At 45.4% G+C, this 12,835-nt stretch overlaps 1 protein-coding gene across 3 annotated transcripts in view; it reads right to left on the bottom strand.

Annotated features, from left to right (window-relative positions):
- Positions 1-12,835, bottom strand: part of LOC135385323 (ATP-binding cassette subfamily G member 4-like) — a 62,262-nt gene that overhangs the window by 7,600 nt on the left and 41,827 nt on the right. For all 3 annotated transcript variants that reach the window (XM_064614576.1, XM_064614578.1, XM_064614577.1), the window contains 3 exons: positions 7,460-7,561; positions 6,822-6,990; positions 4,057-4,157 (listed from right to left, as the gene is read on the bottom strand). In XM_064614576.1, the coding sequence (XP_064470646.1) occupies positions 4,057-4,157; positions 6,822-6,990; positions 7,460-7,561 (372 nt within the window). The remainder of the gene's footprint in view (positions 1-4,056; positions 4,158-6,821; positions 6,991-7,459; positions 7,562-12,835) is intronic.

Below are 12,835 nucleotides of genomic sequence, written 5' to 3'. Positions count from 1 at the left end.
GGCAAGGCACCGGGGACATTTCACAAGTAAGTGACTTAGTTTTACGAATAAATGTGATTTATTAGTCCACGAGCGGGGCGACAAAACGTTGCTGTTGAAGCATCTGCGCGGCACTTTGTGACTCGTATCTCAAGATCTTAACATTAAACTTTAAGCAGTACGTTATCTGGACAGAGTCATTGTGATAGTCCAGACTTCCTGCAGTTCACGAGTATGGTCTCGGCACGTAGCAGGCGTTGAAGTGCGCTTGTCAGGTGTGGGATCTACGGCTCAGTTTGTTGGTCACGGTATCGACGATTGCTTGACTGGATCAGCCTTGTCATCCCTGCCGTAATTGATGTCATAAATTGTTCAATGCAGGTTCCCTCACAGCCGCCCACAACATTTAAAAAAGTGTGTGGTGAATGTCAGGCGAACGGAATGGATGCCGTCGAGGACATCACTGTGCCCAACAAGTTCGACTTCCCAGAACACCTCCATGGAAAGTAAGAATGCATACGTCGTATGTAGAGGCCGGATTTATATTAACTAAAAGCTGGTTGAAACCACATGCATGAAAAATTCATCTTGCTCAAAATATGCACCTCTAGCAATTCACTTGCATGCATTTAAAACATACAACAAATTCACTGGGGCAAAAATATCTTACTTTATGCAGTGTACAAAAAGCTTGAAGAGTTGAAAGCATAGATCGAGGAGTTATCCGTCAAAAGGAACTCCTTACGAAGTTACCGTGTGAAAAATGTAATTGAGTTAATAACGAGGTTATTCAGCCCGAAACGTAACTCGCGGTTACGGAGTTACTTCAAAAAAAGAACGAGTTACTCCCAAGTTACTTCGGACACAAAAGAGCACTACACAGGTACAGCGCGTGTGAGCAGTTGAGTTCGACCCTGAGTTGTCTACAATGAGTTTCCGTTTGTGTCCAACAATTCGAACGCTTTGCATCTTATTCCCTGTGGGATCACAATGGTTCAGTTTCATTTCAATAACAGCAGTTCTGACTTCCTGAACAGAATACTGTCACTGACTGGACATCACGTTTTATGACATAAAATGCCATGGAAGAATCGGAGAGAAAGCAAGAAAACAAGTGGACGTGAGTGAAAAGCGAATTAAAAGTAACTTACTTAGCTTAAGTTACTTTGGCAAAGTTACCTGAAAAAGAAATTAGTTCCTCTGAAAGTTACCACTGCGCAAAAGTAGCGAGTTAAGTTATAAGTTACCAAAAAAAAGGAACTTAGTTACTTTAACGAATTGCCTCGACAACAACAACAACAATAAATGAAGAAGTGATGATGACATGGGATGTTTCCCCGTGGTAGCCACAGGACACTACCCCATTTCACAGGGGTTAATATGAGAGGATGAATTATGGTGAGAATGAAGCAACGACAGGTCGGAGTTCTGTTTAGAGCTCTTCAAGGAGTCCAGTGGCCTGCATGAAAACAAAAAGGGAACGAAGAGCCCGGCACTGATGTTCAGGGGAGCTCCATGGGCCAAGTACTTTGGACAAGCTGAATGGTCTATGGTCCAGGAGTTCAAGTTGGCGTCGAAGTACCCGGCGTTCACACGTGTACCGCTCACAGTCCTCGATGATATGGGGGATCGTAGCTGGGGTGCGGCAAGCTAGGCACAGCGCCGTGTTACTGTAACCCAGCTTAGCACGGAACGCACGGGTGAAGGCGACGTTGAGTCGTAGACGCCGCAGGAGTGTCGTAAAGCTGCGAGGGAAGCCACCTGGCATCCTAAATGATAATGACGGGTCCACTGCATGGAGGAGCGACCATTGAGTGATGTCATGCAGCCATTGCTGGCGGGCCAAGGGTGACACCAACGCAGACAAGTAGGAGCGCCTATCCCCGTTGGAGAGGATAATGGGCAGGGCTCTGGAGATACGGTGGGCCGCAGCAGCCGCCAAATCTGCCTCTTCGTTGCCCTGAATGCCGTTGTGGCCGGGGACCCACTGTAGGGTCACCCGGTGTCCCTGTTCGCCGAGAACCCTGAGCGCCGTCAGGATACTAACAACCACCGGGGCCAACGAGCCGCGGATGCCCATGGTTCCTACACATTGCAGGGCTGATTTTGAGTCGGTGTGTATCACCCAGGAACGGGGAGGGTACTTTGAGACAGACTTTAGAGATAACAAGATGGCATACAGCTCCGCAGAGGTCGACTAAGTGCGATGTGACAGGCGGAACTCACATGATAGTGACTCCTCCGGTATGACAAAGGCAGCGGAGGAGCCATCCGACGGAGACGAACCATCTGTGAACACAGCCGTGCGGCCTCTGTACTTTGTATCCATCATTTCCAAAGTAGACTGCTTGAGAACCGAAACGGGGATCTGGGAATTGCCTCGAACTCTGGTTGAAAGTGTGTATTTGCAATCTAGCCTCTATGAATCATGTTCCCTAGTTAAGAATTTCAAGCGACGGTTGATTGGAATCAGTACTGCATAAAGGGCACCTTAAAGCTGCAACTAGTCCAATATATGAAAACACTCCTGAGTTATGCATTCATATGCAGTTAAAAGCCACTCCATGTTGGATAGGACAGTACTAAGATGGGCAAAAGCATATCAGAAAAAAGTATTGCATGAAAATTTTGCCTACCGTACAAACTCGTATAAGTCGGACATACAAACACACCAGCCACCTGTCTCTTTGGTACGTTCCAGCATGTTTACTTTACTTAGAGACAATAAACAATTTTCAACCTCGAACGTCTACTCTTTATTGTCCCTGCTTAAGTTTGCAACAACATATGTTTGAAGGCAGCCCAAATGAAAACAATGTGATCCGTCTGATCAAAGAAGTTTCCCAGTGCTACAGCAGTATCCGACTGTACCACCTTGCCAAAGAATATACCGAGAAGGTGACAGCCAGGCCTCATCTGCGAAAGAAGTTGTCAAGGTTGATCATATTCAACAACCAGTATGCAGTCTGCCCACTTACCTGTGTTTAAAAACAAAAACACCCTTAAAATGGGAGTATTCTATTGAAAACACCTTTTATGATGGAATCCAGAATATGCGTATGATATGCGTCCCGCGGTATAGCCGTACCCCTGCGCGTCACAGCCAAGTCGGAGCTCCCATCGTACCGCGTTTGTTGGACAAAGAAATGCGGGAAGGGGCAGTTCCCGCAATGTATTTCCTTTGACAATTGCATGCGCTGGGGCTGACGTACCCTTGATGTTTTGAGCCGATTCGGAAAAAGGAAAGAGAAGTCTCCAAATAAGCACATTATTCACATTTTAGTTAGAAACGGCGCAACGGGTGAATCTCGTTCCTTTTGCATTATTGTCATGATGACGGAACCTTCCACATCGCGAAGATAATTTTTTGCACTTTAGTGCCCCGTTAATGCCTCTTCGCTGACGCAATTCTTATGAATAGAATATTTATTTCACTTGTCTTCGAAATGTTCAAAGCCTGACTGTCATTTACCTTCTCCAGTTCCAGTATACAAAAAATGCAAGGTATGCAATGCAATTCTTATTGCTATCATTTCATTGATTGGTAGAGCGCGGAGTTTTTCGCACTAACAGGGGGCGCTCTTGACCGCAGCACGCAGTATACCAATCATCATCGCTCTTTCTCCCGATAAGATGAGAAAGGGGACACAACCTTTTTATGTAGCAACTTTCCTTCTAATCGGAGGATAAAACGGTACGATTCTCAAGGTTGGACCGACTAGAAATATTTACGCGACGAAGAGCGCTACCTGTCAGTGCCTAAAAATCCGCTCTCTATTAGTTAGTAACAGTTAAAAGGGAAGCTACAAAATTAAAATAAATGAGACGTGTCTCAGGTGCCAAAAATCCAAGACGGAAGTTTCGCAGTGTTGGTGGTAAGAACTGTCAAGTACAGAACTTTCTTGGGCATGCTGAACTAAATGTTTCTATAGTCGCAATAACAGCTCTACGTAAGGAAAGAAAATACTATCCGATACAACTAGTGGTTTTCGTGAAAAATGTACATTCCCTGTAGGAGACAATGAGAACAATCTGAAAAAAAAAAAAAAAGAAAAGGAAACAAAGGAAGATACTTACGCAAGGAACGACTTCCACGATGTACTTAGCCAAGTAGTACATCCTCAGACTATACCAACAGTTTCTATGTTCCCTCAGCAACACAGTGATTTCAGTTGGAACTGGAATAACAATTACAATTACACTGGATCAATTACATGCTTGTGACGTTCCCAGGGATTTTATTAAAGTAATAACTTTCCACCACAATGAACAGACGAACTAGAGCAAGAAAGCGAATAGAGTTTCGCTTGAGGACGCTCGTGTCCCTTTTACAAGGCATACAGTGGGCAAGATTCACTCGCATATTTTTCAATGCAGCATTCAATTGGATACAATACAAACATACATTACATGCTACAAGTATAATTTGGTATATGCGTTCATCGAATAAACTTGGAATAAACTTGGATGTACAGATGATGAAACAACAATTTGAATGCCATACGCACGTGACGAAACACTTCACGTCCTTGAGAACAAACTTTTTAACGCGCTTTTTGATGTTTGCTTCGAATGTATGCCGCGAGGGCGCAACGGATTCAATAATAAAGCTAGAGAGTGTGTTTCAGCATTCATTGTACAAATGTGGTCCTAGAGAACGGTATTTTCCAATTTACGGTTGATCTTGTAGAGTAGGCACGTGAGGTTGCACTACAATTGATTGATTGATTTGAAGGCAAAAAAAATATGGACCAGTAGGTATATCTCAAGTATGTTCTGTGGTGTGTTGTCTGGATTTTGTTCGTGTGGGATTGCTAGAATGTACGCGTAAACGTTATGTACTGTTATTTAACTGAAACTGTCGACACAAAGGCATTGTGCACTGGAATATTCACTTCGCACATGCCCAACTGTTTTTTTTTTCTTCTGGACGATTGGTTTATGTTAATGAAGGCCGTGATACCCCATATTAAAAAAAACAACTAAGTTTCGAATAAAATAACGCATTACAAATGAGAAGCTTGTTTTTTTTTGTGGTAGAAAGTGATGAAATTTTGCCAGTATGCCACCTGTCTTGGAGAGTTGTGAAAAAACTGCTTGACATGCGCATGCCACGTCATATGTTTATGAAAGAGTACACTAAGCGTCTTTACTGTGTCCATAAATTATATAGTATTTCCTGCCTAGAAGTGAAAAGAAATGCCTTGATCTTGCTCGTATTAATTTCTAGTGAAATAATTTCTGTTCATGTTTCCTCAATTTATGTCGACTCCCCAGAACTTCAGTTACAAGATTTGCTAGCGATCTAGGGTTTTTACCACGAAATGAGATTTGTGTGGCCGGCGTACATTATTATACCCCCTAGCTATGGGGTAGCGTTCCGCTCCTGGAGTGGAAAACCTCCCCACTTCATCGTCAGAATATAACTGTTGTTGTTACTGTACATAATTAATCCGGCTTAGTACTAATGGTTGTTAAGTTGTTCACATATAAGTTAAAGAGCAAAACTCCTGATACACTACCTCGAGAGACACCTGTTTTGACGTATTGTAATTTAGACGATGTGTTGCCTATAATGACGCTCTGCATGCGATACCCTAGGCATGAAGCAATAAGGTTTAGCGGCGCCCGCGTATTCCGTATAATTCCGTTTTTTTTGTAGTGTTTTGTCGTTGAGAGGATCAAAGCCTTTTGAATAATGTGCAGATGCCTACCACTAATTCTATTTCTGCAAAGGCTTTAAAAATTAATTATTTCTGTTTTAGAAGAGCAATTTTTGTTAACCATATATTGTGCGATGTTTACCAAGTTAAACTCTTCAAGAATTGTTTAAAAGTATTTTTTGTATAACTATTTTCCAACCTTTTGGAAAACACAGGGAGTATGGAGATTGGTCGATAATTTGAAAAAAAAAAAATGTTACAGTTCTGTGTAAGTCGTAGCTCATGACTTCGTTCTGCAGCAATCACACTGTTTTTCTTTTCTTTTTTTCGCTGCATACTTTTAATTGAAAAGCTATCAAAGCAGCACAGATGACGTATTTCCAGTGGATTATACGGCCAGGCGAATATTCTGTCGAAGAGAGTATGTAGCTGGTACGTAGATGACCAGTTACCTGCAATCTACTAATTAATTTTTCAATTAGATGTTTTTGCGGAAATGTGAGATATCAGAATTTGATCCAGTCATTATTTAAACATACCCTATTCTTTTTTACTTCCTTTCTTTTCTTTCTTTCTTTCTTTCTTTTCTTTCTTTCTTTCTTTTTTTTTTATTCCGAAACGGGCATGTGCTTTGATGTGTCCATCGCTAAAATGACACGATCTTCGCCTGCGGCAGCCTACCTAGCCACTGATGGCCATCCGGCCGAGCGGTTTGAACTAACTCCAAGGTCAGCATCTACTCTAAACAGCCCCATCGCTTCAAAGTACGTCGTCTTCCGACGCAGAATGCGAGCTCTTTGTCCCTGCGATCGGGACGCACTTGTTTTTGGTTTCGACTCATTTGCATAGCAAAATTTACTTCAGCGACGGATACTTCAACCTACTTGCTCGTATCGCTTATTTTTAAAAATAGAGTGGCTTTAAATAAATACTAGGTCCAATTCTGCTACCTCACATTTTCGCTAAAACATATTGTTAAAAAGTTAATCAGTGGATTTTAGATAATTAGCGATTTAATGCATTCCCTCTTAGACACAATCACTGCTGGACATATAACACACCTGCAAGAAACGCATCTATGCTGCTCTCAGTTTTTTTTTTAAATATATAATCTGTATCAAATAAAAGTGGACAGCCTTACGTTGAACTTCATCGAAACACAAGGAAATCCTAACTTACACACCATAACAGTCGGCATGAGTGACTGAAACACGACTATACAGCAGCAAAGAAATATCATGGATAAGTTGCTGATCGTTGTGGACGCTTTGTTCCCCACGTCGTAGAAGATAGCAGCTATCGTACTTCCGAATAAGGCGTATATCAAGTAGCGGAATGGGGTCGCCATCTGTAAACAGTATATGAAATGTAATTCCGTTATTGAAAAGAAAGGAATATAACACTTCCGCGACTGCTCATTAGTCAATATCTGCATATCTGCGATATTTGTCCGAACCAAGAGGTGATGACACTCTCTTGTCTCGCCATGCGAAGTCGGCGTCCAGATAATGTTCGCTTTCCAGGCCCCCTCGCCTGATCGGCATCTGACGGTGCGCAAGCTGCTGCACGGTGCACATAGCTGCCGAGGCCAAGAGCAGAAGACATTCGCTTGCAACGCTGGGAAAGGCATAGGTAACCTTTGGCGGTCCCGCCAGTCCTTCTGCGCGCCGAGAGATGGCGATCAGGCGAGGGGGCCTGGAAAGCGAACATTATCTGGACGCTCCGCTGGCGTGAGTGTCATCACCTCTTATCTTTGTCTTACACCGCGATCCGAACAAAACAACTCCATTTTCTTCTAAACATTCGGCTTCCGGTACCTTATTTCTTGCCGCTGCCAGCCAGCAACGCTTCATAAGAACAGCGAACTGATGCGTGTGGTTGATTTTGAACGAGTACTGCCTTCTTGCTTCAGCTAAATCCTGGAAGTGGAGGGAAAATCACAATTTAGGGGGGTTCCCTCTGTTAGAAAGACCCGCGAGGTTTCGTCCGTACAATTTACTTTGGTGACTTCTAATTTAATGAAGTAATTTTACTTTATGTATTAATCAATTACATAGTGATTATACGCTGACCTAACCTAACCTTACACCAAACCGCAATGCCAAAACTTTACATGAAGTTTTAAGTGCGAACCATACACGCGGTCGGGAAGACGTAAATTCTGCGTTAAGAACCAGGGGGTAGAACTCCCGAGCTGGAGCGGCTGGATGGGCTTCGCGGGCTCAATGGTACGCTCGGCAGTCTCGCAGGATGTGTTCGATTGTTTCAGGTTGTTGACAGTGGCCACAGCAGGCATCAGCCCTAGAGCCGATCTTGAATAGCTGAGAGTTGCTGCAGCCCAGGTGGGCCGAGAGTGTCAGCTGGTCCGCCCTTTCGTTGCCCCGACAACGACATAGGACGGGATCCATTGGAAGGCGATATCGCCTTCGGTTTGTTTATGCTGAGCACACGATCTTCTGATGCTTCGCGCTCAAATGTTGTCACACATGGGGTTCATCACGTCCCATAGAGCGCTTCTCGAGTCTGTGAGTAGGATTACCCTGGCGAACCCTAGCACCTGGACCACAGCAGCTGCGTGCAGGAGAGACCAGGAGTTCAGCAATCGTACAGGATATCGGGTAATCCGATGTTCTCCCTTGCCAGGCCACGTTCACTGATGGGATGTGGAAGGCACAAGTGCACTTTTGGTACGGTCATCAATAGAGCCATCAGTGAATACTAGAGTATGTGTGTGGTAGACGTAGCTTATAAGGTTCTCAGCCGCCACTCGAGCGACCAGGGGGCTATATTCCCTCTTTTTATGGATGGCCGGAACGTAGAGCGTTATCCCCGGTGCAAACTCCTGCCGTGGCATCGAAGGAAGCCCAGCAGGATGTTGAGGCTCACTGTGGGCAAGGGCGCTAGTAGCGTATTCGCTGGCCAAGCGGCCGAGGGACGTGCGTGACCTTCTTACGAGGGTAGGAAAAAGAGAGTGCTTGCTTCCGGACGTGCCAAAGTTGTCTAAGTACCGGAGCCCCCTAAGCTCGGAATTAATACTAACGGGCTTTTCGTTGGCTTCCAGGTAAGTCTGGGTAATTCCAGAGAAGCTTGGTATCCCAAACGCCGTTCTTATTCCTGCCCGATGGAGCCGCTCAAGAGCCTGACATTGTGAAGGTCCCAGATCTACGTACGGTGTCACGTACAGGATACGCGAGAGAATGAGGGCTCTGTGCAGCGTGAGCAGCGAACTTGAACTGCAGCCCCATGACTTGCCACTGATCCTTCGGAGTAAATTAAGGGTGTTCTTGCCTTTACACACCGTCTGGTTCACTAGCCTAGACCAGCGTAAAGCACTGTGGCGCATTCCTTCCTCGGAGTGACACGCTAGCAGCGAATGGGGCCGTACGGACTTATAGACATTTGCCTAGGTGACTCAGTCACGTGCTTGCAACCCCGTGCGGTAGCATTCACTGCTAGCGTGTCACTCTGCTGAAGGAATGCGCCGCAGCGTGTTGCTAAGCCTTCTTTTCTTCTTCTTTTTTTGCTATAGTCGTGACGGCGCCCTCTTCTGTGTGGCCAACCACGGTGAGCCGGTCCTGCCATTATCCCCCCCCCCCCCCCCCCCGAGGGATGTTGCTAGAGGATGGTGTCTTTTAAGGGCGAATAACAGTACTGGTGCTTGAGATTGATAGCTGTGAATTTACGAAAGGGTCGGGGAACACAAAGCGAAGGGTATGTGTAGTTACACTAATGGATCGCAATTAGCTAGTCATATCATTAGTTGTGTGAGTTAGGCCCCGTTATCATTCTACGCAAATAATTCGCGAGTCGAAAGATAGGCAGGTGCGCTAAGTCATAGAGACGATAATGATTCAAGTAAAGAAATATGTGTGTGTTAGTGTGCCTACGCAAGCGAGCGGATAGCGTTTATCAAGCCAGGAAAGAACTGTGGGGGGCGCAGTGCTTGTCAATGGCCGTCACCGGGTGTGTTGCACTGAAAATGAATTGCTTCAGTGTAATATTTTCATGCAAGGAAATACTATCGCCTGTGGCGATGAACCTCCCCACTCTTCAAAGTCAAAATAAAGTTGTTGTTGTTGTTGTTTTCATGCAAGGAAAATGTGGTTGTAAGTTGGGACATTTTATCCCCTGTATTCGTATCTTCGGTCGTATAGAGATGGACATTACGAAGGCAGAACCCGATTGGCCGATATAATCGTATGATGAGTAATTATTTCAACCCCCGTATTATAGGAACAATTAAAGATTGATTCACAAACAGCTTATTCTGACAATCACGTTGCAATTGCGTAACCGTTCCTTCAATTATGAATGCGTTAGCATTAGCTAGAAGGCTCGTGTCAAAGGGAAAACGGCTGTGTACGTGTGTGGACACGAGAAAGAAACGAGGAGGAAGGAAGGAGAAGCTTAAACGAAAACGACGAAGACAGCGGGAAAAAGACACGCGAGTTTCAGTGCGTGAGCATTACAAGAGTCACGAAGTGGAGTGCGTCAAGTCAATGGAGTGCGAACGAAGTACAAGTGCCAGGCCAAGTAGGCGACAAAGGAGAACAGAATGAGATCGACGGCGACGGGCTGCTGAGACTGAACAGCAACGCCTGTCTGTGGACGCCATGGCTCAACGGCGAAGGCGCGCAAACGAGCTCGAGCAAGAACGAAAGCAGCGGCTTGCAGGGGAAGCTGAAATGCATTGCAAGAAGCGTCAAGCAGACGCCGAACTTCGCGCGACAGAAGCAGGGGGCCTTCGGGTTTGAATGCTCCGTGTGCGCACGCCCCTGGCACAAGAACGACTTGAAAGCGTTTCCAGCAAGCAAAGGGCGAGTACTTGAGAGTGTAACGGACGTATTTTCGTTACCGTTTCCCTTTTCGTTACTGCTATATTTTCGTTTCCGTTATTAGTTTCTGATACCAGCTTTCAATTTCGTTTCCGTTACCTTTCCGTTACCGTTTCCGGTAATGGAACGGCTGTTACAAAGCTGGGGGAGAAGAGCCCGTCCGGCTCTGTCAGTACCCTGATTTGCCCAAGAACTGCTTTGGTGTCACGCGTACACACTACACAATACGTACGCCGTACGTACACAATACGTACACAAGAGTACGCCGAGTACTCTTCAACACCTTAGTCAAGCATCCCCACAGTGATTTTTATTTTCATTTTCTGGTGTTCTACCGCTCATCGCTCAACGCTGCTCATCGCTCAACCCCTGATTGGACTCCACTGCAAATCTGAATCTACAGTCCTGTCTTTCCAGTTTTTTTTTTCGTTTTTTTTTACGGACCTGCGTTAGTCGTGACGTTGCCCGCCTTGCGAGGCCAACTACGGCAAGCAGTTACACCACCACCACCACCACCACTACACAAGTAATTTTACGTCGTTGGCATGCGCACGTCTTGCACGATTTTTTTAAAGACATGTATAGGAACATGTCTTCAGGCTTCAGTCAGTCTTCTGTCTTCAGCCGCTGAGAGCTCAGCAACACAAGATGGGCGTAACCTTCATTCAATGTCGCATTCATAGGCGGACGCTCTCTGTAGTAAACAATACCACGATAGCCACGGTGAAATGAAATTAGTAAAGAATAATAATAATAAATCGTAGGCTGTCATCCTCGTGCTGTGGTGGAGTGGAGTACGTGGAGTCTATATTGTGTAAGTCTCATGTTTTGATGTCATGGAGTTATGAGGTCTGGGACAAGTAGGTAAGCAAGGGGTGCACCATCGAGATCCACTATTAAAGGACAACGGAAACGAAATTTGTCCATTGCAAAAAATGGACCGAATAAGGTGTAAATATTACGTAGAACTATGGTGCTACTAGTATTTTGCGAGTACGCTGTACGGATGGGCATATTTTTGACGATTACGAGCGCGCTGGGCCGCCCACTCGACACGATCGTCCATGGAGCGCGCCCGCTGCCGCAAAGCATTGCGGGAAAATCTGAGGAGCGCGTGACGTCAGATATCTCTCGAGCTCCATGTGCGGCTGCCCGGTGAACTGGGTAAACACGGCGAATTCCTAATAACGCCTGAAGATGTTCGATTCGGAGATCTCGTGGAAGTCTGAAGGAGATATATCCTATGAGAGATGGGTTCGTACATGCTTCTTCGCAGCTTCAAGTAGCCATAGACGGATTCGCGGTGAGAATAAGATTCCTATCTTTCGGAAACAATTGAAACATGACAGTCATGAAAAAAGTCAGACATCGGCGGAATTTGAACTTCGCATCTCTCGATTGCCAGTCGAGCGCCAATGGCCAATACGGCCACGGAAACAACCACAGACCGGTAGAGCGTGTTTGTTCTGAAACATATCCCGGCCAAACGCAAGGTAAGACAGCCAGCAATGTAAGCAGCAAAACTCTCACCTAGGGAGAATGAGATCACACTTCGGATGGGTTTTGGGGGCCAGCCTCGCTAGTGTTGTATTTGTAATAAACGTCAGTCGATGTTTGACGCTATGTTTGTGCTGTCTATCCCTATGTCGTTCGTGCAAGGAACACTATGTCCTCGCCTTGCTGAAAGGAAGTCGGCAACATGCTGTAGCACAGCCAGGAAAGACTTCACAAGCATGTACAATTTTTCTTGTCGCGAAAATCAACCTCCGATCGCAAAACAACCGCGAAATGAAAGCCAGGAACTCCAACAGGGGAGACAACGTGCGTCACTTCCGTGGTCTGCTACAGCGGCGCGGCGACGCTCATCAGGGGCTCAGTCTGCTCCGCGGTGGAATTTTATATCGCGATTGCGGCGGGATTTCAACTAATATACGTAAATCTAAGTCGAATTCCGGATTGTTTTGGTACACATCGCAATATGAGGCAAACAGCTTTGCAGCTTATTTTCGCTTCCGTCGTCCTTTAAGCTATTTTTTTTGCATGCTCTCGTGTAGTATTTAGAGTATTACAGGGAATCCAGTCAATAAAATACCAAAATAAAATGAAAAGTCTCTCAAATGTCATCGCGCAACAGGAATAGCCATTACCCGAAATGAGTACCGAACCATAATTTTCGTATCCGTTTCTGTTTCCGGTAATGGAGAACCGTAATATGCGTGCCCGTTTCCGTTATCGTTACCATTTTCAATTTCGGGAATATACCGTTTCCGTTACCATTTCCGTTACCCTTCCCTGCTTGAGAGTGCGTTCGAAGGCCGCGATGTGTCGACTTTCATGGTATGCCGCACGTGCGTGCAG

Source organism: Ornithodoros turicata, chromosome 2 (genome assembly GCF_037126465.1).
Source record: "Ornithodoros turicata isolate Travis chromosome 2, ASM3712646v1, whole genome shotgun sequence".
Taxonomy (NCBI): Eukaryota; Metazoa; Arthropoda; class Arachnida; order Ixodida; family Argasidae; genus Ornithodoros; species Ornithodoros turicata.
This window is presented reverse-complemented; position numbering and strand designations above follow the sequence as displayed.